The 25,481-nt window shown below is 35.1% G+C and overlaps 2 protein-coding genes across 16 annotated transcripts in view; both read right to left on the reverse strand.

The window, feature by feature from the left end:
- Positions 1-1,720: 1,720 nt before the first annotated feature.
- On the reverse strand, positions 1,721-13,226 carry MED31 (SOH1 family protein). Of its 14 annotated transcripts, none has more exons than XM_028247164.2 (9): positions 13,068-13,225; positions 12,759-12,856; positions 10,471-10,567; positions 10,225-10,303; positions 9,270-9,544; positions 9,047-9,109; positions 2,205-2,245; positions 2,028-2,134; positions 1,721-1,847 (listed from the first exon to the last, which is right to left on the reverse strand). In XM_028247164.2, the coding sequence occupies exons 1-6, from the start codon at positions 13,112-13,114 to the stop codon at positions 9,097-9,099; spliced, it is 609 nt and encodes a 202-aa protein (XP_028102965.2). In that variant the 5' UTR covers positions 13,115-13,225; the 3' UTR covers positions 1,721-1,847; positions 2,028-2,134; positions 2,205-2,245; positions 9,047-9,096. The 14 variants fall into 14 exon arrangements, with proteins under 14 accessions (XP_028102965.2, XP_028102897.2, XP_082738627.1 ...); XM_028247096.2 differs by having other exon boundaries at positions 1,721-1,942; XM_082882501.1 differs by lacking the exon at positions 2,205-2,245 and adding an exon at positions 8,326-8,432 and having other exon boundaries at positions 1,721-1,942.
- A 3,975-nt stretch (positions 13,227-17,201) lies between these two features.
- Positions 17,202-25,481, reverse strand: part of PABN1 (polyadenylate-binding protein 1) — a 32,749-nt gene continuing 24,469 nt past the window's right edge. Inside the window, exon 6 of one of the 2 annotated variants that reach the window (XM_028246618.2) lies at positions 17,202-17,600. In XM_028246618.2, the coding sequence (XP_028102419.1) occupies positions 17,555-17,600 (46 nt within the window). In that variant the 3' untranslated portion in view covers positions 17,202-17,554. Of the gene's footprint in view, positions 17,682-25,481 lie in introns of both variants that reach the window. The other variant, XM_082882504.1, reaches the window with a different exon arrangement.

Below are 25,481 nucleotides of genomic sequence, written 5' to 3' on the forward strand. Positions count from 1 at the left end.
TGTACAAAATTTCACATCTTAAATCTCTCTCACTCATTCTATTTTGATATTTCATTAGAGATTAAAAAAATATATGTATTAACTATAGCAAGGTGAAACGATTTCAAAAACAGATTATAGATTTCAAAATTAAATCGCAGTTAGCAAATAGATCGATACAAATTAGTACAGAACAGACCGGTATAATCTTAATAAATTAAATGGTATTTTACGCAGTCCTAACTACACCATAGATGTCATGTTGGCATTCAAGTTGTGTGCCCATGGCATCTCTTTGTCATGAAAGGACACACGAAGATCTCCGTAAATTAGAATGAACATAGTTCAGTTTGATTCCATTTTAAAATAAATCAAAACCAAATCACTATTTATGATTTTATAAAATATAAAGCAAAATTTAATTTATCTCATTGTGAAACGACTCACCTACATTTCTTTAAAAAGTAGCCACACACCTTTCCATGGTTTTAGGCAAAACTACTGCTGTTACATTTTCTACCCACCAACAGATTTTGTGTAGAGTATTTGGAGTGTGAAAGAAACAATAGTGCTTGGTTCATAAAAATAATAATGTACATTGTGTGGGTGAATTTAATTTAACAGCCATTACACCCAATGAATTTTAACCACATTTAGAAGTAAGAAAACATAATGAGTCCAGAGCCTTCGGCCATTTCTCGGTGATCCTTTTTCTACTTTTAAAATATAAATCTACATTCTTAGAATATAAATCTACCATTTTCAAGTGTAGATATAGATTTTTTTTTTGTCCGAAATAATAGTTTTGAAAGTTTTTTCCTCCGATTTCAGTATAATTTTTTAATATTACAAGACACCCACAATGATTTCCTCCTCTCTACCCCCTTCTCCCATATCATTATGGATGTCCTCCCTTCTCCGATGTCCCATATCATTATGGATGTCCTCCCTTCTCCGATGACAGTAGCGGCGGCGTTGGGCAACATCGACTTTCTTTCAAACCACATCTTTAAAAAGACCAATGATTTTCTTAAATCGTAACTGCTTTTTTGATGGATTTGTTTTTTGTTGTTGTTGTTGTTTTTATTTTTTTTGTTTAGTTGGAATGACCCTGTGAGATCTTATTTCTGTACTCTTGATGCTTTATCAATATATTGTTCCATGTCCTCAAACAAAAAATAAAATAAAATAATGAATTTAACCATACAATACACTTCTTTTATATATCTGACCACACAATACGCTATGTACTCCATATTATATTTCTATGCACTTGGGGAGAGAAAATTTCTCTGGTCAAAGTCAAATATCAATGACGTAAAAACATTTACCATTTTTATCTATATTGTATATATGTGTATGTATAATTAAAGATGTAAACAAATTAAACATTATGTTAAAAAGTTAGAAAATAGATTATAATATCAGGGTTATTTGGATTAATCCGTAATTTAATTGGTTAATATAGAATTAAATTAGAAAAAAATGGGTAAACATTAATAGAATCAGCATCGCATATCAAAAACCCCATGGGGATATGTGGTTCTTTTTAAAATACAGGGTAAAATGTTCACGAGTCATATGGTAAGGTGGATTTTGCCCTAATTACAATCGAGTGCTATATAAAGTTTCCCTATTCAGGATATCATTTCCCATAAGCATACAGCTTACCATCTCCTTACACCATGTTGACATGTTTTGAGTAACACTGGTGACAGAAAATAAAAATCAAGAAGCTACATTTTGAAGGGCATCCCAAAATTTAGAAACTATATGCTCAGAGAGATTTTTAAACTAGCTCTACATCAAGAAAAACTAAAGCAGGGCGTACTTAAATTCAGTAAAATGATCAAAATCCAGCACAAAACCTGAAGGAGGAGAATAAATGAGATAAGCCACATGACGGCATAGAAAAACAGAAAACTATAGTTGTCTCTAAAACAGCTTCAACCCTTGCTGACAACTGGGAATCAACAATTATGGTGGATTGGTAATTGAAGCAAGGAAGAATATAATACGCTTTAACCAAAGAGAGTAAGCAAGCATACATGGTTGCTGCAATCTCAAGGTGAGGTTTGATCTCTTTTCAATTGTAATAGCTGCAAGGTGTCCATTATACACATACACAGAAGGCTGAGCTACCAAGGCAATCGATCTGCAAAAAGAATTATGATGTCATCAAGAATCATACAATAGCAATTGAAACTCCATTGCAGCTAACTGACCGAGTATGGACATGGAGCCGGTTTAAGCACTGATACTGCCTCTGAAAAGGACACATGCATTTCAATTGCAAACTCAAACAAAACAGAAAATAGAAACGTTTGCTTGCTAGAAAAGAACACACATCATGTACAAATGAGTGAAATCTATAAATAACATGCTATTCGCAACTCATGCATTAGCTTTAGAACACATCTGAATGGTGAACTATCCTAGTTTGAGGGGTCCTTGATTATTTTGTTTTCGAGGGGGTTGAGAAAGGTAAATCAGCTGACACTGTGATACAGGGTTCACCCATGGACCAGATGGGTTCTCCATCCAGAAGACCACAGAAATGAGCGCATTCTCTGCCACACAACATAAAGCCAATGGAATTAAGACAAATAGTTGTCAAGGTAGCGAGTGGTCATATAAGCAGAAAATGTGACAAAACATACTATATGGGGAAAATGAATAATCAAAAAAGAAAATTATGAAGAAGTAATAGGGGCAGTCATAGAATATGTCAATGGTGTTTGTCGGCATATATGCTTGGCCCAACTTGGGCTGGTGCAACCTTGCCCACTGGCTGCATAGGCTTGGTTGACAGCTTAGATTCTGGAAGATAAAGGAAAAGCAAGATCCTTTTATCTTACATGTTGATCTTAGAAAGAGCAGCAATATGAGTAGTTTAATTGCCAAAAAGCCACCAAAAAAAGGATTCTATAGCATTTTGAGATTTTTTTTAGTGTCTTTTCTTGTCTATAACTTCTCTCTAAAAGACCGAAAAGGACATTACCTAGGGTCAATCCCATTAATGAAGGGAGGTGAAAGACAGCAAGCAAACCTTAAATTTGAAGTATGATAAAAAGTGGATGCTCTGATTCTTAAACCTGCATTCTCAAGCTTGCTAACTCAAGCTTTTCACCATTGCACCAAAACAAGAGTACATTACAATAATAAAAATAAACTTGAAGAGCCTCCCAGCATTATAACAGGGCACCAAGGGGTGCAACCTTAGTAGAAAAAGTATAGGGAAGAATTTTGCACCTGACAAGCTAGGCTTCCATACCAAATGCTAAGGTAGATCAAAATAGAAGGCAACCTTAACATTTAGGCCTAGTCAAGCCTCAACCCACTGTGAAATTGTTCTAGAGAGAGGGGTGGGGTGTGAATAATACAATTCTAATATTTTTAGCTTTCAAGTCCTTAACCCAAATTTCTCCATATACTTGCATTGGTTAGACAAACATTTTCCCCTTCTTTACTATTCATTTAATTTCATTTTACTTTACTAGGAAGGTTAGCGAACTTGAATTTATTCAACCTAAACCAATTCTATTCAAATCAATTCCACTAAACTTTAGTTCCACATTACCGAATCATTGATCATCAGTTCTTTAAAATGCTAATTAAACAATGGTATCAACAATGATCACTTGATTGAGTATTCATCACAACCATTCAAGATAGAAATAAATACGTGTAAGGAATGTAAAAGGATCAATACAAGGATTTATAGTGGTTCGGTAGCACCCAGCGTCTACCTACATCCACTCCTGATCAGCCTTGCTAGCATTATCCACTAAACCAAAAGGATTTTTCTTAGGTTCCCCCAAAACCTTTACAACACTAACAGGTTTTCCCTATGATAACCTAAAACCTTTACAATGCTCAACAATCACAAATACATGTAATAGGATTTTCCTAGCTCAACCCAAAAACCCATGAACACTTCAACAAGGTAGGTAGCTCACCAATAGCTCCTTCGTGTCTCTATGTGAGACTTAAATTGTAGGCGTGTGATACCAAGAGCTTAAAACAAAGTTTACAAATTAACATCTGTCATTAATAAGAAAGTTCTACAAAAGTCATCAATTTAACACTTCAAGAGATTCCAAAGAATGAAAACCAGCTAGTCACGGCACAAACAAGGTGTCGGACCAAGAAATGATAAGCACCAATTCTTTGAGTAGGATTTATGATAGCAAATGCAATATGATTAGAACAGTAGATTAGTATTTGTATATCAATCATAAATGTAGTTCTTCAACAAATCAAAGACATCAAAATAATCTCATACGCTACCCAATATATTGACCTATTTGAAATTATTGGAGATGTAAAGCAAATCATTTAAAAAGGAATATCACAAGCATGTATTATCCACAAGGTTTCAAAAAGCGGCCGCAACCGTTACGTAACGCCGTTACGTAACGGTTGTGATGGTTACCGTCACCCGTTACGGCTGCTTTTGCAGTGTGATTGAGATTCACAAGTGTTTCGGCCGTAGTGGCTGCCGTAGCTGTGCCGTAACAGCCATAACGGCTTGTTACGCACTGTTACGTAATGGTTCCGAACTGCTTCTTTCGAAAAAACACACAAAAAAAAAGGTGAAAAAATGGAGAAAGAGGGATAGAGAGAAGAGGGAAGATAAACAGAGCAGATTGAGGAGCAAGAGATAGAGAGAGAGAAGAGGGAAGATGAAGAGCATGTTATTGGTTTGTTGAAGCTGTAAGAACTATGTTATTCTGTTTAGCTGCTATCACTCGACCATTTGGTTTGTGTGTGTCTATTTATATATTGTTTAATAATAATAATAATAAGTATAGTCATTTTCTATTTGGCTCGGTTAAAATATGTATATATATATATATTTAGGCTCTTATTTATTCTCTTGCTTTTGTCATTATTTATCTTATATATAATAGTTAGTGATTGATTTTTTGTATAATATAAAGTCATTAATTATTAAAATAAAATTTAAAAAACTCAGTTTATAGTGATTTAAAAATATAAAATATATTAGATCATACTTAAAAATTTACAAAAATTGATCAATATTTATTTTAAACCCAATAAATATGATTATGGAAAAAAATATGCATATTGATAAGTTTTTTTCAAATTGTGCGGAAGAAAAAAAATTCACGATTCCGGTTACTGCTGTTAGAATTTGAGCATTGTCACAATCCCATGTGTCACAAGCAGCTAGATAATTGTCCTGTTTTGGATCCAAAGGACGTGGTATAGACCCAGACACATAACCCCATTTTTTGCGACCCGTAAGAAAATTCTTCATAACAGTGGACCAATAACCATAATTGGCACCAGTGAGCCTACAGCTGATAGCCTGAATTTTATCATCCGACATGATGATACTAAAGAACCAAGAAACTTGAAACTTTGGGATCAAATTATAATTTCTGAGAACCTTAGGTAAAAGAGTAAAAACCAGACTACTTCTTCTTCCTTTTTTTTTTTTTTTTTTTTTTGAACAGAATAACCAGACTTGTTGACAACCAGTTTAGAGATACCAAAGCTAGTATCAAATGAGTCAAGATATAATAAACCAAGAACCAGATTTTCCAAAATTCAGTAACTCAAACAAAAAGTTTCTAGAAGTCAAGAACTAATAGCTAGAAATCCCATGTAGAGAAAGAGAAGCACTGAGATCACTTCGAAGCAACCAGCATATGCGACAAAGCAACCATCAAAGTAGCAACAAACCACAGACAGAGTGAGACGAATCAACCCAAAATTATATAAGAACCAGTAAGCAGACCTTTGTGAGGAGAGAAGCAGACCAGACCATCGCGCAAGGCACGAAAGAGGCAGAAACAGACAACCAGCAGGTTGTGACGATGGGTCTTGACCTGAACCCAGATGGATTGCGACGAACAGACGAATCACGATGGATGGGTTGATTTCGAACCAGACGAAAACGAACAGAGATGGTTGCTAGGGTTTCGAATCCTTCAGATTAGGGTTTTGAACCAAGCTCTGATACCATGTAATAATTCTGTAGAAGATTGCATTGGAATGATGTTCTCCAAATATCCTACTGCCAAAGACGTGTGGGAATACTTATTTGGTGTCTATCAACAGTCTAACTTTGCCAAACGGTATGAGCTAGAGTCCGCTATTCAGTATGCTCGTCAGCGGGATAAATCTATTCAGGATTTTTATGTTGAGATGACGGGTCTCTGGGATCAGCTTGCTCTTATGGAACCTCCCCGTCTTACAGCCCTCGATGCTTATGTGCAGTTTAGGGAAGAGGGTCGTTTGGTGCAATTTTTAACGACTCTCTCTCCTCAGTACGAGGCTATCCGCGGTGGCATCCTTCACCGTTCTCCTCTCCCTTCTGTGGATGCTATTGTTCGTGAGCTTCTTTCCGAAGAAACACGTCTCAAAATAACCAATCAGACTGTGTCTCCTTCAGTCTTCTTAACACAGCCGCCCCTATTGGCACCTCCATCTGCGTCTCCGCCCCAGTCTTCTGTCAAACCCACAAAGGGGCCCTTAGCATCAGATGAGTGTGCTTTCTGCCATCAAAAGGGACACTGGAAGTACAACTGTCCTAAGAAGAACCGTCAGTCTGCTCAATCATCTCAGCCACAATTCCGAGGTCCTGCTCCGAGTACTTTTCACCCTCCTGCTGCTTATACTTCATCTGCTCCGGCTTCTGATCCTGACTTGGCTTCCCTGAGTGCTCAGGTTGCACAACTTCAGCATATCTTGTCCACCTCTCAGTCATCCCCATCTGCCTCCGCTCTCACCTCTTCTCATTCAGGTTTGCTTGGGTCCTCTTCAGGATCGGGTATCCAAGAAGCAGATTGGGACCGGCCGTAGAGTTGGAGATCTCTATGTGGTGGAACGCCTGCATCTTCCTCAGTCTACCTCCCCCATTGGAATGATGTTCTCCAAATATCCTATTGCCAAAGAGGTGTGGGAATACTTATTTGGTGTCTATCAACAGTCTAACTTTGCCAAACGGTATGAGCTAGAGTCCGCTATTCAGTATGCTCGTCAGTGGGATAAATCTATTCAGGATTTTTATGTTGAGATGACGGGTCTCTGGGATCAGCTTGCTCTTATGGAACCTCCCCGTCTTACAGCCCTCGATGCTTATGTGCAGTTTAGGGAAGAAGGTCGTTTGGTGCAATTTTTAATGACTCTCTCTCCTCAGTACGAGGCTATCCGCGGTGGCATCCTTCACCGTTCTCCTCTCCCTTCTGTGGATGCTATTGTTCGTGAGCTTCTTTCCGAAGAAACACGTCTCAAAATAACCAATCAGACTGTGTCTCCTTCAGTCTTCTTAACACAGCCACCCCTATTGGCACCTCCATCTGCGTCTCCGCCCCAGTCTTCTGTCAAACCCACAAAGGAGCCCTTAGCATCAGATGAGTGTGCTTTCTGCCATCAAAAGGGACACTGGAAGTACAACTGTCCTAAGAAGAACCGTCAGTCTGCTCAATCATCTCAGCCACAATTCCGAGGTCCTGCTCCGAGTACTTTTCACCCTCCTGCTGCTTATACTTCATCTGCTCCGGCTTCTGATCCTGACTTGGCTTCCCTGAGTGCTCAGGTTGCACAACTTCAGCATATCTTGTCCACCTCTCAGTCATCCCCATCTGCCTCCGCTCTCACCTCTTCTCATTCAGGTTTGCTTGGGTCCTCTTCAGGATCGGGCATCCAAGAAGCAGATTGGGACCGGCCGTAGAGTTGGAGATCTCTATGTGGTGGAACGCCTGCATCTTCCTCAGTCTACCTCCCCCGTTGCACTTTCATCTTTTCAGTTAGATTCTCAGTCGAGTCAGTTATATCTGTTGGGTCTGTCATACTGTCTGCTGTGTCTGCAGTCTCTATTCCGTCCGTTTTATATGTTCCTCAGTTATCTGTCAATTTATTATCTATTAGTCAACTGGATACCTTCTGAGATTGAATCTGAATCTGAATCTGTCTCTGACTCTGAAACTGATGTTCTGGATGCCTTCTGAGATCGAATCTGCATCTGAATCTGTATCTGAATCTCACACTACCGCTCGGTTTCAGTTTCTTCTTAGCAAACTCTCAGTGTTTTCTGCTAAAACACCTTGAGTTTGAGCGGGGGTGTTAGAATATAATAGAATATTATAAATTTGTGTTATTGAGTTAGAGTGTGATGAGTTAGAGTGTGTTTTGTACAAATTAGAGTCCTATTAGAGGCATGATTGTGTTATTGAGTTAGAGTCCTGTTAGAGACATAATTGTATTTGTATTTTCCTTTTTGGTTTAGGATTTAGGGCTATATAATCTAAAATCTGATTGTAATCTTTGATACATTGAATTTTGCATATACAGAAAAGTTTTCAGGATTCTTACAACTGCAACCGTTACGCTACGGCCTTTACACCCCGCAACCGCGCCACCGCCACCGTTACGGCAACCGCAACCGCTTTTCAGAACCTTGATTATCCACAAGAGAATTACTAAGGGAAAACAAGCAAAAAATCAATCTCTTGGAACTTGGAAGAATAATTAGTCTATAGACTAGAAGTAAATCACAAAAGAGAAATCTTGATTACTAGTACTTGATCATCAATACAGTCAATAACTTCACACTGAGAATTTTGTATGCAGAAAGTAGATCTGAACATTAACAGGCTCCGTTCAATCAGCTTGACACATACATTTTCAAGGATTTAAGGGAAACATCAAGAATCAAAGCTCAGATGTTGACTAATACACATCATTCTAACTTCATATAATTTGCTAACACAAACCCTAGTTACTCTTGTTAGCAAATATTTCTAATTTATAATATGACTGCTACAAAAGAAAATAGAAAGGGGAGAAGAAATCATAGATACTGTATAACTTTAAAATACCAAAAGTACGAATTTTTAAATTTGTAGCTCCCAAGACAATTTTCTTTCTTTTTCATTTTTTTTCTTCTCTTCTGTAATAAGTTAAACCCCCATACACGTCAAGTTTCATATATATCTATCTATTGAAATCACAAATATGATTTAAAAATTTTAAACATGGAATTATTGGCTACCTATGATTCAACATTAACCAAAGGGATTGAAAACAAAATTACCTCAACTAATGGAGAAATATCTATCACTTCCTTATAAATGACAAGTCTAGTCATACTTCTTTCCTGCAATAAACAAATATTTAAATATGATAGAATTATCCTGAATTGCTTTTAATGTAACAATTGAAGAAGTTTTACCATTATAGCTTTTGAAAAGGTTAAGGATATAAACATGCAGAGCAAATTAAGATTGTTAACTGCAGAAAAAGGGAAGAGAACATACTTTCTCTTTCTTCGATCAACCCCACTATTTCTTGGATCATTCTTTGCAAGAGCAGACCCAGGGGGAATGGCATACTGCATAGGAGATAGAGCCGGAGAAGAAGCAGAACCAGGTAGAGGGACAGAAGATACAGGCATAGTTGTAGGTGGTATGGGAGGTGGGACAGAAGCTGGAGGTGCAGCAACAGGTTCAGGAAGGGGCCTTGGTAATATATGCTTCAAGCGGTTGTTCCTGTAATTCTTCCAAAAATAGAATTGTTGCCGGTGTGCCAATTCCTAACAGTTTCAGAAAAAGCAAAATAATATTAGATGCTTTAGAGCCCATCCACTTCTTCAGTCCAGCTACTCATGCTTCTATGGTAACATTATGCTACAAAAGCATCCTCTTAATCAATGCTAATAATATTAACTTCTTCTTCTTCTTTTCTTTATTTTTTATTTTTTTAGTAGTTTGAAATCTAAATCACCATTGTTTTGTAAAGAGCAATATCCAATATTTATGCAATATGAGGAGAAAAGCAAAGGAAATAATCTGCCACATACTACTTAAAATCATCTCCTTTGGCCACATTATGATTAGGATACAATAAATATGTAACAGCCAAAAGGGACTTTAAGATACTTGTTAGAAAGCAACCTAAAAGAACATTTTTGAAATGATAATGCATGCCGTTTAATCTAATCATGCTACTAAACCCTGACGAATCAGAAAGCCACCATGGAATTTCAGTCAATACAAATATGTGTTCTCCCTTTTAGTGTTTACTACCAACACAACATGCTCCTTTTTTGTGAGTCATTAGTAATAGTGTGAGAAAAATCACGCTATAAAATAAAGTAGAGTTGAAAGAAAAAATAAACTACACTCCTTTGATCATTGGATATAATATACCACACATACACACGTACAGAAAACCAAAAGACGGAAAGGATAAACAAAATGATTAAACTGTAACCTTGTTGCCAGGATGTGCCATTGCATTCCGGAAATTTGCATTTTGGAGAAGCTCAAGAAAGAATAGGCAATGTGGATACCTGTGATCATAAAAAAAAACACAAAAGCAAGAACAAAATGAGTACATAAATTTAAAATATAAGATAAAATAAGCCAACAGATAAGGGATCACTGTGTTGCTACCCCAGGTCAATTAACACAAGACAAACAAATATTAGATGGTCATGAATTTTGAAAATAAGCTCACATTATAAACTTAAGGTACTCTGGTCGTTGCCAATATTGAAGGTATTTCAAGTAGCCAATGAAAGCTTCATCTTCAAAATAGCGATTTTGAGCCAAATCTGCAGCAAAAATTCAAGGTTGTCTTACAATAACAAACTACAATATCATGAAATACAATAAACAATAATCAAAGTACAGAAATCAATGCGTTACACAGCACAATATTTGACAACTGTGGAATTCATCGCTATATCAATGCCATCAATTATATAGAAGTACAAAATTTTGAACTCTTACACATTTGTTGTGTGGCAGAACTAAATGAAGTGAGGCTGTCCAACTAGGAAACATAGTCAATTAATCCACGCAATGCGATAGCTTCATCGACATTTCTAAGATTATTACATTTTACATTTCTTCACAACAAATATTAAAGACACATAATTTTAAACTACAGGCCAGTGTTGCAAGTTGCAACTGCGGCTCCACTATTGGTATCCTCCTAACCAAATCATTGTTTGGCTTTTCTTTGCTCAATTGAATGCTAATACAGTAACTATGTTACTAGGAAAGTGGATCGTTTTGGTACATGGAACAGGAACGAGAATGTGGTACGCCACATGCTCTAAAATATGGTACGATAGGGGCAGACTATGAAGTACGGACACCTCTCTAGAGATCGTGTATAGGTGTCCGACACGTGTCAGACACGGAGAAGTGCCGAACACGTGTCGGACAAGCTGAAAAGAGTTGGACACGTTACGGACACGTTGGGACACGCTGTGAACATGTTGAGGACACATTAGTGACACGCTAAGGATACTCTAGGGACACACTGAATACTACTTTTTTCAAAAAAAATTAAAATAAATAGCATACCTAAAGTTGATAAATTTGATAAAATTAAATATTTGACATAAAATATTTATTAAATATTTAAAATAATACATACAATAAAAATATAAAAATATATGTTTTGAACGTGTCCTCAATGTGTTGTGTCCTGTATTTTTTGAGAATTTACGTGTTCGTATGTTCGTGTTGTGTCACGTGTCCATGTCCGTACTTCTTAGGGGGCAGACTTGTATATATTACACTTACGAATTTGAGGTACTTGTAGAGTAATATATGGTTTTATTTCTTTTCTATTTTCTTCATTTCTTTCTTCTTCTTTTATCTTCATATAACAAAATATTTATATGAGCATTATAACCTATTTTTGATGTTTTATTTTATCAAAACTTAACTCACCTCAGAATTTAAATCATTATATTTGATGTTTTTCCTCCTAAGAAAGTATTTAAGGAATTATATTGAAAAAAAAACTTTTGGAATCGTTTCGAAACACTAACTATACCACATACTCTAAAATGTGGTATGATAGGGGCATACTATGAAGAACGGACACCTCTCCAGAGGTCGCGTACAGGTGTCGGACACGGACATGCGCTGAACACATGTCGGACACGCTGAAAAGAATTGGACACGCCGGGACACTTTGGACACGTTGCGGACACATTGGGACACGTTGAGGATACGCTAGGGACACATTGAGGATACACTAGGGACACACTAAATACTACTTTTTTCAAAAAAATTAAAATAAATAGCATACTTAAAGTTGATAAATTTGATAAAATTAAATATTGGACATAAAATATATATTAAATATTTAACATATACATATAATAAAAATATATGTTTTGAACGTGTCCTCAATGTGTCCGCATGTCTATGTCATGTCACGTGTCCGTACTTCTCAGGGGGTAGACTTGTATATATTACACTTGCGAATTTAAGGTACTTGTAGAGTAATATAGGGTTTTTATTTCTTTTCTATTTTCTTTCGTTTCTTTCTTCTTCTTTTTTTCTTCAAATAACAAAATATTTATATGAGCATTATAACCTATTTTTGATGTTTTGTTTTATCAAAACTTAACTCACCTCAGAATTTAAATCATTATATTTGATGTTTTTCCTCCTAAGAATGTCTTTAAGGAAACATATTGAAAAAAAAACTTTTGAAATCATTTCGGAACACTAACTATACCATTTTGGAGCAGAAATGTACCATGCGTGCAATACATAATTCGCTAGAGTATTAGTATTTGCTGGCAACATACCACATGACTGATCAGTCCAAACAAGAAAAACCTTTGATGCAATACATAGCATAAAAACAATTGAAGCAGGTTAGTACAAACCATAGTTCTTATTGACAGGTTTGCGAAATATGCATGAATTTCACCAAAGAAAATAGGCACTCAATGCAACAATAATATAGGAATTTGAGAAGTTCTTAAAGCATACAGTGGATGTAGGTGGGGTTAGCAAGACACTGCACAAATTCAAGTTCGAGCAAGAACCGTTGGCGTCCATCATCTGGATCCTTGTATATGATTTTCGGCCTGAAACAGTACATATTTAGTTACTATTAACAGAAAATTAAAGAGAAAAACATATAATTATAGAAATTAGAGCAGCAATCAAGACATTTACTTCGTTTGGTAGCAGAGAAAAGGGGGAAAAAGAAAACAAAAGAACAGAAGACCTCCAATTTTCTGGGCGACCAAACGGAGAGTTAAACGAGAGAGAGAGAGAGAGAGAGAGAATCTTTACGAGGATGGGGTGTTGGCCGAAGGGTCGGTTTCCTGATTAGAAGCCATAGGTGTGAAACCCTAACTTCACCTGTTTCAGAGGTCTTCGGGTTTCCAGCTAGACCTGTTCTTCCTCGGAAAAGAAAAATCAAGGCTCCGTTTGGTTTTTGAAATTAGTTTTGAAATATAAAACTTTATTTAGTTATGAATTTTAAAAATAATTTTAAAATGCTTATAATTTTTTATTTTTAATTAAATAGGTGATTATAAGAGAAAAATTAATTATTTAATGCATAGAATGTGAGAAGATAGTTAGGAAAGAGGAGAGAGAAAATTGATTGATGTGTATTAAAATAAAATAAAAAAGGGTGAAAGGAGAGAAAATAAACAATTTTCAAAATAATTTTCAAAAATGGTAAACTAAAACATGTTTTTTGATTTTTTGCAATCCAAGAGTTAATTTAAAAATTAAACCAAATGGAGTGCAAGGTTTTTTTTTTTTTCAGAAAAATCAAGTTGAGAGAGAAAAAAGAATAACAATACTAGAGACTCATATTTTATACCCGCAAATACATTTACAATGATATGATAAGAGTGGTGTATATTATATTATTGAGCCTATAATCAATTAAAATTGACACTTATCAAATCAAATTATTGCGGATTAAATTGTAGGAGATTAATTGAAGTTTCAAATATTTTCCAAAAAAAAAAAAAAAGAGGATTTATTACACTACGTATTTGCGCGTATTGAGAGTCCGCTTAAGAATTGGTTAATTTAGTTCATTTTTTTATTTTTTATGAAAAAATATATAGAAAATAAAAAGAATTGTATGATAATTTATAATGATTTTTTTTACTACAATACCTCTTTTCCCAAACATAGCCTAAGTTTCAATTATGAAAATCGTATATATATATATATATATATGTATATATTTTTTTGTGGAAGTGATATGAAGGAGGTGAAAGTAATACATATATTTTTATAATTGAAAGAATTAAAATGTAAACTTCATATATGAGAAATAAAATAATATTTGTTAATAATTGAGGAGTCTTCGTATAAAATAAGTTTAAAAAAAAAAGGGAATGATGAAAAATTATTAAATTGTTGAATAATTATAAATATGCTTTTAAGATTTGCTTGAAATACAAACTATTTTAGAAATTATAAATACCCCTTATTACAATCTTTTTATTTAACAGAACAAATAGAAAAGTAAGTTTTTTATTGTATGATTTAAAATTTTCAAATTTTGAAATAACTTTTTTTCATTAAATTAGGCTTCCAAAAATTATTAATTTATATAATCGTCATCAATTAGATCACATGAACAAAAAGTAGAAACTTTAGGGATTAAACACTGTTTTGGAAAGTTCGGTCGGGGTGGATTGGAGATAAAATAGTTATAAAAAAACAAAATAAGTTTTTTAGTCTAAGCTAAAAAATGTCACATCCAAATCATAATTATTTTCATTTTTCTCTTACAAAAATCAAAAAAGTAAAAAAACTCATCACAAACGAAGTTTTTTAGCTGCAGATTAAAATAGTTAAAAAATCAACCTACATCCCAAATGAAGTCTGACGAAATTGATAATTTAATAATGAAATAGAAAAATTATTATAATATAGGGATAATTTTTTTTACATTTTGAAGAGTATTTATTTTCAAACAAAAAAATCTTATACAAAGAACATGGCTCAATCTTATTTACAAAGATCATGGCTCAATCGTGGTGGCTTAAAATGCAATCCAAAATTTTGATTGGACACTTCATTTTAAAAATAAAATAAAATAAAATAATATCTTACCACTCTAACAAAATGACTAAACCCCAACCCTACCTCTGGTCATCCCTCTCCTAGCCCCCTTTCTATTACAGTAACCTTCTATTCTTCCCTCTTCTTCTGCCCTTCTCCATTGTCACCACCTCCTCCCCAACCCCGCCCCTAGCCCAGTTGCAAACCCCTTTCCCGTTCATTTCTTGCTCCGAACTCTAGATCTAGAGTTTAGGGAAGAAGATGAAGATAGTGGTGACGAGAAGGAATGAAAGAGGTCAACAACCCTCCAAGAGAGAAATGGTGGAGGCGGCGAAGGTGGTTAAGAGGGTGGCTTGGTGGGGATATGTTTAAGAGTGGGGCATATTAAGAAATGGGATGTGTAACAAACTTTTAGGGTGCATTTAAAGACATCCCTCAATGGTCAATGTAGATATTTCATTTTAAAATAAACACCTATAAAAATGATACTATGTTTATTTTATTTTTGTGTTAACTTTTCTATAAAAATTGATACTTATTTAGAAAATAACAATACTTCACAAATCTTGTAGTGCTTTTTATATAATTTATTTTATGAAGATACAATTTTTCACACTAGGAAAATATACAATTTTTCACACTAGGAAAATATAGTACTTTCTCCTCCATTATATGGACAAATTTAATATAAAAGTAAATGATTTTTTATAAAACGAAAAAATTATATAGAGAGCCTGTTTGATAACGGTTATATTTATAACTTTCTATTTATATTTATAAAAAAAAAAAAAAATTAAACACCATCCATTTAATATTATTTTCATTGTCAAAAACAAGCAGTGAAACCAAAATCACCTTTCATATTACAAAACAATAAAACCATAAACCTTACCAAAATCACCTTTCATATTTACCAATGTAGTTTCAAATAATGAGGGGCAAAAAATTTTTACAAGACAAATTTTAACACAACAAAAACAATGAATGAAAGCGTTACCAGACAATGCCTCTAAAATGTTAATTTACCCAACAAATATTATCCTCATCCCATTTTCTAATTACACATCGTAAAATTTAAAAATTTTATTTTATCTCATTACATCATTAATCATTCCAAATATAAGCATCAATAACATCTCATGTTCTGTCTATTTCCTTGAATTTTTGAACTCCTAACTATACATCCATCCCCACCACCTACTCCAACAATTACAATCATCACCTTATCCATCACAACCCCTCCCTACCCTGCAACCATCACAGACTAGTCCTCCCAATCCCCATACATCCATCCCCACCACCTACTCCAACAACTACAATCATCACCTTATCCATCACAACCCCTCCCTACCCTGCAACCATCACAGACTAGTCCTCGCAATCCCCATCCCCATCCTCTTCATTGCATGGATTTTGATCTAAATAGAAGAATGAAGAGGTGCAGGGCGACGGCAGTAAAAGGAGAGGCGGTGGATGATGAGAGAAGAAAGTAAGAGGCTTGGAGATGGTGTATCTAGGGAGAGGTGGGGGGCGGTGTCATGGGGATGGAGAATAGCGGAGTGGAGGGTGCTAGGAAGTGGGTAATGCTAGCAGCAAAAGTGGCAGCAATTGATAGCAGAGTGCCAAAAAAAAAAATTTAAATGTAATTTTATGTAGGTATAAAAAATGTAATTTAAATGTAATTAGGAATGTAATGTGATGGTTTTTATGGTGTAACAGTTGCCTGCATAATCCGTAAGCTGAGAAGCAACCTTGGGCCAGCTTTTAAAATTCAACCTATTTTCACCAAAAATAAGCTGCAATAGTTTAAGATCCACCATCTCAAGTTCTAAAAATACTACTTGCATCCACACAGAAAAAGGTTCTATATACAGCACCATGCATTAGCACTTATGGACAATGCATTTCCATATGTATTCCTCTTCAATTGCAAGATTGATTACTTCCTAAAACTGAGATTGGTACAGCTCCAACCATGGCAACCTACCTTAAAGTTCATTTAACCTTGATATCTGCATTTCAGGTATATGATCATAGAAATTGCATACAAAGCTGTGTAAAGATCCACCATCTCTTCATCAAAGCATTACAAAAATAGATCACAAATTGACAAACATTTGAACCCATTCTCCAGAGATAAATTAAGGACTAAATTAACACAATTTGAACATTGAAGGCCAAAATGACAACTTGCATATTTTGAGCGACTAAAAAGGTGATTAACCCAACATAATATTACCAATCTCAGATTTCAGAATCACCGAAGACACCATCCGGATGGATGGGAAGGCAATGAGCTGCTTTGTCCTCATCCAGTTCAAGTCCCACTAGAGGCTACTACGGTATCTACCAAGTTTGCCCACCAACCAAAAAAAAAAAAAAAAAAACACCTAAAAAAAGGACTTCCAATTCATAAACATTTCAGAATCATTTTGACTACAAATATTTTGTTTATTTGCATCTTCGTTTTTTTTTTCTCTCCAAAGCAGGTAAATGCAAGAAACCAAAGAACTTAAACTCCCTTACTCCTACAAGCTAAAAACATCGGACAGGAAAAAACAAAATGAAAGTCTGCATTTTTGGTATGCATATGATGATACAAGTTCTAATGAAAACACCATTCCTCCATGTTACAGAAACACTGATACGATCATAATAAGCTAACTTCTGTGACTGTTGGCCACTACTTGAACAAGACATCGGATCCTCAGCCGGGGCCACAAATAGAGCAAGATTCACCATCATCAGTATGGTCTGTACCGCATTGGCCGCCTGAACCTTGGAACCCTTCTGCAAAGTTAAAAATTACATCAATCCTAGTTTACAGCATGAACTCCAGGAGAGAGAAGCAATGGCCAAGCTTGTATATGCCTGATCATAAAAGGGTAATCATATGAATAGGCAAGCACACATAACATAAGACATAGGATTAAATGATCTGCCTGCACTTTAAACCTGTCCTACTGGGGTTCGGGTGGGCTTTGTTACTGGAAACCCACCCCATTATCTTCAATAGTTATGCAAATGCATATAAGCAAATTAATTTTTTGAGGCACTGTCAACAATTAATAACCTATAAAATCGTTTTTCTTCATTTTTCCAAGCCAAAACCTGCTCTCGTCGAAAAACCGTGTCAATTCATTCCTCCGGAAAATTAAGCAATCAAATCTTAACTGAAAGGAGATTGATACAGCCTTGCAGTTTAATTAGGGCATGTTTGATTGAGTGGATTAGAGCATGGGATTGAGATTATTAATCCGTGGGCCCAATTATCCTATGTTTGTTTTAACACTTTGGTTTAGGATTATTAATCCAATGGATAATTAATCCAACAAATTTGTAGGATTATTAGTAATGGGTAGGGGTGAGATTATTAATTCAATGGATATTAATCCAATTGGATAGTGAATACCACACTAATTTAATAGGATTATTAATACTTCACTATTAATCTTGTGAATCAAACATGACCTTAAAGTATTCTACAGTCTCTGCAGACAAGATATTTTCCTCTCAATCCCCCCTCATAATGTAAGGATTATTAAAAAAGTTAGGTTTATTTTTTGTATTACTTCCTTTCTGGATAAACAGAAAGCTAGTTTTCAGTGAAATTCATGCTTCTTGGAGTTGTCTAGCCCAAGTTTGTATCTAAGTAGTGTTTTTCTTTTTCTTTTCCTACTTGGTTTTCAAATTTCAGAGTTAAAAGTCACATTTGAAATGCAAAAATACGAGGTATATGATGGTTCATGAAGCACATGGATACAAATTCTAATTCTTCTTCTTCTTTGTTGAAATGGTTAACGTACATAAAAGGTTTGGGAATTTCTCAATGATAATTACGCGATAGAATCTTGATTTAGAAGGAGATTACATGGCCTAGTCACTACATTAATTGCTTTGGGCTTGATTTGATTCATTTAATTTTTTCTTTGAACTGTTAAGTGTGTAGAATATCACAAAATTCCATCTGATATCAAGTTGTGTGAGAGCTCATCAATGCTTTGAACCATGGTGGTGAATCCATCAAGACAACTCTTTTTATCCCTATGAAAATTAAGTGCTAGATTGTTTAACATTATTAAAATGAAGGTCTCTCAAAACTATTAGCCAATTAGAAGGTCTCTAAGAAATCCCTCTTCATTTTATTATCTCCTCACTACTCTGCAGTCATTATAATAAATTGCCATTTTGGACTCTTTTAATTCCACAAAAAACACAAGAATTCCAAGATTTCTGCTTTGGCATAACATGGTTTAAGCATCTTCACTGATTGACACCTTCCCAATAATCTCTTATGCATGATTTAATTGGAATGAGCCATAGGTTTTTTAATCAAAACAGAGGGGGTAAAAGGGGGAAAAACCCAAAGCCGGTCCAATGAGGGAGTCCTAAACATACTAGATTGGTATTCACATTATGGACAGATGAGGAACCTATTTAGTATCAAAGAACTGAAATTATCCAAAACTCTGTTTGGATCATAAATTTGGATAGGGAATTGGAAAGACAAAGGAAAAGGAAAGGAAATAGAGAAAATAATTAACTTATATTTCATTCACATTTCTCTCATCTTTTCCTTTCCCTTTACCAAATCCATGATCCAAACACAATAAAATAGATTCAAAATAGTTATAGAGTATTACACTAGGAGAGGCCTTAAATATCATTAAATTGTACAGAACCATGAAATCACTTATCAGCCTAACATCTCATTTCTTCTCACCAAATCTATCAATTAGGTTCATTCCAATGCATCAGGGATTATCACAGAGTTCAACTTAAAACTTCATGTCAAAGCAAGTTGTTTATGCAACTGACAGTACAACAAATGGAGAAGAGAACATAGATTATCTCGAAAGAACCTTGTGTTCGAAGGACACAAACACAATCACGGTACCTCCTCAGCATCCAACAGATAACAAAAAGAACAATTTTTTCTCCTCTATGAATCAGACCATCAGAAAATCCTCTCAAATGTTCAGTGATAAAAAAAAATATCAGGTTAGCCTGAACAAGAAAAGTCCAAACATTTCTATCGTTCTTCCTTTTTTGTTTTTTTAACAAGTGGAAGTATATTACCAAAAAACACCTTAAGGGGGCAAACCCTGTACACTCAAAAAGAAAAGCCAGAACGCAGTAACTTAAAAACTATAGGACCATAAACATATACAAATCTCCTATGAACTACCCAATAGAGAAAGGGAAACCCTCTCTCAACCAAAAAAATAGAAAGAGGATGAAGGATCCTTTTGAGCTGCACAACAATAACTCATCATCCTTGAAGGCCATCCTATTGCGTTCTGTCCAAACTGTCCACAAAGCACACACGGCTGCTAGCTGCATTATATTGGGCCATGATTTTATATATGCGTTGTTATAGATATATTCTTAATCTTATTGTGAGTGATGGTTTGAATTGAAAGAACTACATGCATTTTAACATGTTGAGGTATGTGAGGTATGACATGTTGAGGTATGTGAGGTCCTCTCCCAATAGGCTTGAGCATTTTAACAGTGTCTGGAGAAACAAAAAACTGACTACAAGAATCTATTGTGCCTTAATTGTACCAACTAGGTGAAATTCCACCTATTTAATGTTGGATGCCACTGAGAAGTTTGATCTCACCCAATAGGCTGCTTGACCTTTTTAAGAAGCCTGTAGAGAAACAAAAAATTGAGTCCAAGAGTCCATTGTGCCTTGATGTACCAACTAGGTGAAATTCCACCTATTTAATGCTAGATGCCACTGAGAAGTTTGAGAAAGACTTTGGAAGAATGAGTGAGGCAAAGGAAAGTGGAAAATGAAGTCATCAGGACCTCCAACTAAGAGTGATTAGAACAACTGCAGGTTTTTTCTAAAATTCTCAAGACTTTTCCACAATGCAACCAAACAGTTCAGTTTTCCAGGTCTCTGTTCGTCACTTCTAATTGTTTCTTTGATGAGTTGTTTGTCATTCAAACTTGTGTTACATGGACTCTTCTATTTCCCCAAAAATACCCGTGTCTACCAGATATGACAAGGGTAAAGGTGTGGGATATATGTCTGACACCCGTACCTAATTCAGACACTCAGATACTTTAATTTGTTACAATATTTGAAGAAGAAAAAACTCACATTTGCCAGTAAAGCAATATTATGAATTAGAAATAAAAATTTCATACTTTTCTTGAATCCTATTCAATTTGTGGTAAAATTCTACATAATTTACAATAGAATATTACACAACACGCATATATATGTGTGTGTTTGTACATGACGTGTCCCCGTACCCATATCTAATTTTGGATATGTATATCCCAAGATCCTAATTTAAGTTTATGAAGGTCTCACGCTTAGATACGCACCCACACCTGATACTTTTACCCAAGTCCATGTAATATAGATTCAAACAAAAAGCAATTAATCAGGAAAATTAAAAAAATAAAAACAAAAGACAATGTTTTGTCTACAATGGCGCAAAGCATGAAAGCAAAATTTGACAAATATTGAGGGGAATGGGAAAAAATAAATCTACCAATGTATGTTGGTGCAGTGCTTGATCTTTGTAAAATAATGAAAAATTTGAAATTTTGGTTTTGACAATTAGTTGTTGAGTAAGTGGAGAATGAGATGATAGATCAGGTAAAGGATTGTTTGACTCAATTATATGAGTATTATGATTCACGCGGTGTCCAAGTGTCTAATCTGAGCGAAGCATCCAAGAAGAGGATATATGATGATTGTGATGATCCACATCTCATTGCTTCTCAATTTAGTTCTTTTTTGGAGGCGACATATTCTGGTTTATGAAGGTCCTTAGTGGATAAGTATTACGATGACTTGCGTGACCACTGTGAAGGTTCTAAAGATGATAATTTTCATATATTGGAATGATGGAAGGCCAATTCTTTTAAGTATCCAGTGCTATCTCAAGTAGCATGTGATGCCATAACAATGCCTGTCTCTACAATTGCTTATGATGAATGGTTAAAAGTGTATAATTATTTTGTTCTTTTTAATCATTAATACACTTTTATTAAAGGGGGAATTACACCCCAACGGGAGAAAAAAAAAAAAAAAGATATTTACACAAACATGGAGAGGTGCAAGTGACTTGTACCCCCACAACCTTTCACTTGCACACCATCACAAAACTACTTGCACCCCACATGGTTTTTATAATTTTTGTCTGTTCCACTGTTTTGAAATTCCCCCTTTATTAAATTAATTCTCTCATTTTATTTTTAGTAGCAAGTTTAATTATTTAGTTTTAATTTTTGCAAAATAATTTGCAAATAGAATGAAGATTTGGATTTGATTAGCAATTAAAAAAAAGGAAATGAAGAAAAAGAAGTCAAATTGATCAAGCAAACTTCTTTTCTCAGTAGGTAGCATGGTCAATTAGAAAAGGTGGCTCACGTGGGCTTCAAATGCAATCGGATGAATGATGGCATGAAGCAAAGCTAATGGATGGATGATGCATGGATCAATAGCTAATTGGAAGGATGATGCAAGAACCTGCAGGAAGAATACTGCCTCAACAGTATTTCACTATAAATACATGTAAATCCATTAAGGAGAGGATCATTCTCCATGAAGCACGGATACTTCGAAATGGCCCCCGTACGCATGTCGGATACGTATCGAATACGGATACACGTCCGATACGGCGGGATACGTATTAGATACGGCAGAGAAGTATCTTATTTTTTTTTAATTTTTTGAATTTCAGATACGTTTGGGATACGCGATACGGCCGGGCAAAAAAATAATTTTAAAAACTTATAATGGGGGTCAAACTATAAAATAACAAAGAGTAATGCAAAATTAAACAAAAAAATCAATGAACCAAGCCCTAGGTCGCGAACAACAACAGCAAAGGAGGAGGAGGAGGAGTCTCTATCAACCAACCAAGCCCTAGGTTCGCCAATCAGGGTCGTCGTCGTCGTCGATCAGGTTCGTCCCTCTCTCCCTCTCGCTCGATCTCATTGTCTCTCTCTCTCTGGTCTGGACAGATTTCGCTTGATCTCTCTGGTCTAGACAAATCTCGCTCAATCTCACTCACTCTCTCTCTCTCCCTCTCGTTCGTCTCTCCTTCTCCCTCCATCGTCTCGCTCTCCATTTCAATCTCCTGATTTTATAATACGCATTTATTTTTATTTTTAAGTATATAGTCTTGTTTTGGCCCCATTTGATATCATTTATATGTTAGCTTTTATACTTCTAGAATTTTAGATTATTAGTTTAAAAGAATTAAAATAAGTTGTAAATGTGTTTGGTTATGAAAAAAATTAAACCTATTTGGCTAAATAAATTGTCACATTTATTTTTTGTGCAAAAAATATAAAAAAATGTCCTCAAAAATTATAATTAAAAAAAAAAATGTCACTTTATTTGTTCATACATATTTAAGGATTTCAATTATGCTAAAAAAAAAGCACATCATGTAGTTCAAAAAAATACATTGTCTTTTTTCGGCCAAATTACCTGAAAAATCAAATAAATTATAATTTACAATTGCAACTAAACACCATAAATTAATTTCTTATAAGCAAATAAATAAATAAATGAACTTTGTAAATTCCCCCCCCCCCCCCTCCTCTAATTTGAATTGCATTATGGTTGTTATGGGTGATGCTATATTGTTGGAATTGCTGAAATTTAATTGAATTGATGAATTTTTTTTTGATGTTCATGCCAAAAGATAACTACATTAATGTTTTGTTTTATTTCTTTACCAAATTTATAAATTTTAGGAAATGAGTTTGGGTACGGGAAGTTTAGGTTCAACAAGTGATGCACCAATGGAAGAAGATGATCATGCTCCTCTTTGGTGTTATGTTACAAAACTAGAAAAAATGGGAGAAGGAGGTGGTAATACCAAGTTTAAATGCAATTACTGTCAAAATGAGTACAAGGGGTCATACTTTATGGTCAAGGCACATTTGTAAAAACTTTATGGCCATGGGATTAGAGTGTGCCCCAAAGTGACTCCGCAACACCTTGCTAAAATGCAAAGGAAAATTGAAGAAGCCGAGAAGAGGTTAAAGATGGCTATACCTAAAAAAGCTCCTTTACCACCTTCCACTTGCCAATCTACTTCAACATGTTCAGGGCCTTTAGATACTGGAGGATTTAGGATGGAGGGGTATGAGCCAAGAAAAAGGAAGGCTACTGGTACTTCTGCTCTAGCAAAGGCATTCAACCTAGTTATTCGGGAACAATTGCATTCTGAGATTGCTCGCATGTTTTATTCAGCGAAGTTACCTTTTCATTTATCAAGGAACCCATATTATGTTAGTGCTTTTCAATTTGCTGCCAACAACCCAATTCCTGATTATGTACTACCTGGTTATAACTTGTTAAGGACTACATTGCTTCAAAAGGAAAGGGCTAATGTAGAGAGGTTGTTGGAGCCAATTAGAGCATCATGGAAGGAAAAGGAGTTGAGTATTGTTTCAGATGGATGGACTGATTCTCAAAGAAGGCCCCTTATTAATTTTATGGGAGCATCAAAAGCTGGGGCAGTGCTCTTGAAAGCTGGTAATTGTGAAGGTGAGCACAAAGACAAGTTTTTTATTTCCAACTTAATTAGTCAAGCAATTGAAGAAGTTGAACATTAGAATGTCATTCAAGTCATTACAGATTATGTACCACCTGTTTATCAAAAACTTCATCATGAACCATTCCATGCGGCTAGCTATTTTCAATGAATTTGTACTGGGGCAGTGCTCTTGAAAGCTGGTAATTGTGAAGGTGAGCACAAAGACAAGTTTTTTATTTCCACCTTAATTAGTCAAGCAATTGAAGAAGTTGAACATTAGAATGTCATTCAAGTCATTACAGATTATGTACCACCTGTTTATCAAAAACTTCATCATGAACCATTCCATGCGGCTAGCTATTTTCAATGAATTTGTACCCTTGAAGTTGCTTGCTGTTGCGGACACACGTTTTGCATTTGCCATTGTCATGCTCAAAAGGTTTAAACTTATAAAGTGTAGCTTCCAATCAATGGTTATTAGTGACCAGTGGGTTTCTTACAAAGAAGACGATGTTGGGAAAGCAGCATCTGTGAAGGAAAAATGATTGAATGATGTGTGGTGGGATACGATTGATTACAATTTGTCTTTTACATTGCCTATCTATGAGATGCTTAGGTTTTGTGACACTGACAAATCATGCCTAGTCTATGAAATGTGGGACACCATGATTGAAAAGGTGAAGGCAAGCATCTTTAGGCATGAAGGGAAGCTAGATTATGAGGAATCAATCTTTTATTCCGTTGTGCACAATATACTAGTTAAGAGGTGGGCCAAAAGTAACACTCCTCTTCATTGTCTTACACATTCTTTGAATCCGAGGTAGTAACTTAATTCATACTCTTACTAGTTAGATTTTTTTTGTTGGCATTCATCTTTTAATGATTTAATTTTGAAACTTTCTAATGTTGTAATCTAGGTATTATAGTTCAACGTGGCTCAATGAAAATCCCAATCGTGTCCCTCCTCATAGAGATGATGAAATTTCAAGAATGAGAAACAAGTGCTTCAAGAAATACTTTCCAAATTTAGAGGAGAGAAGGGTTGTACATGTGGAATATGCCAAGTTTTCAAGAGGTTTGGATATGTTTGGAGATTTTGACTCAAAGATTGATAAGAGGGGTATTGGATCCACTTATTTGGTGGTTT

This window comes from Camellia sinensis, chromosome 8 (genome assembly GCF_055761805.1).
Source record: "Camellia sinensis isolate YWXY chromosome 8, ASM5576180v1, whole genome shotgun sequence".
NCBI classification, from domain to species: domain Eukaryota; kingdom Viridiplantae; phylum Streptophyta; class Magnoliopsida; order Ericales; family Theaceae; genus Camellia; species Camellia sinensis.

Bases quoted from the DNA above. Each gene is read 5' to 3' on its own strand.
- MED31 (XM_028246705.2), bottom strand. From the start codon at position 13,114: ATGGCTTCTAATCAGGAAACCGACCCTTCGGCCAACACCCCATCCTC. The intron at 12,857-13,067 runs GTAAAGATTCTC...GTACTGTTTCAG, and splicing joins TCGGCCAACACCCCATCCTC to GCCGAAAATCATATACAAGG. The intron at 10,304-10,470 runs GTGAGCTTATTT...TTATGATCACAG, and splicing joins GAGTACCTTAAGTTTATAAT to GTATCCACATTGCCTATTCT.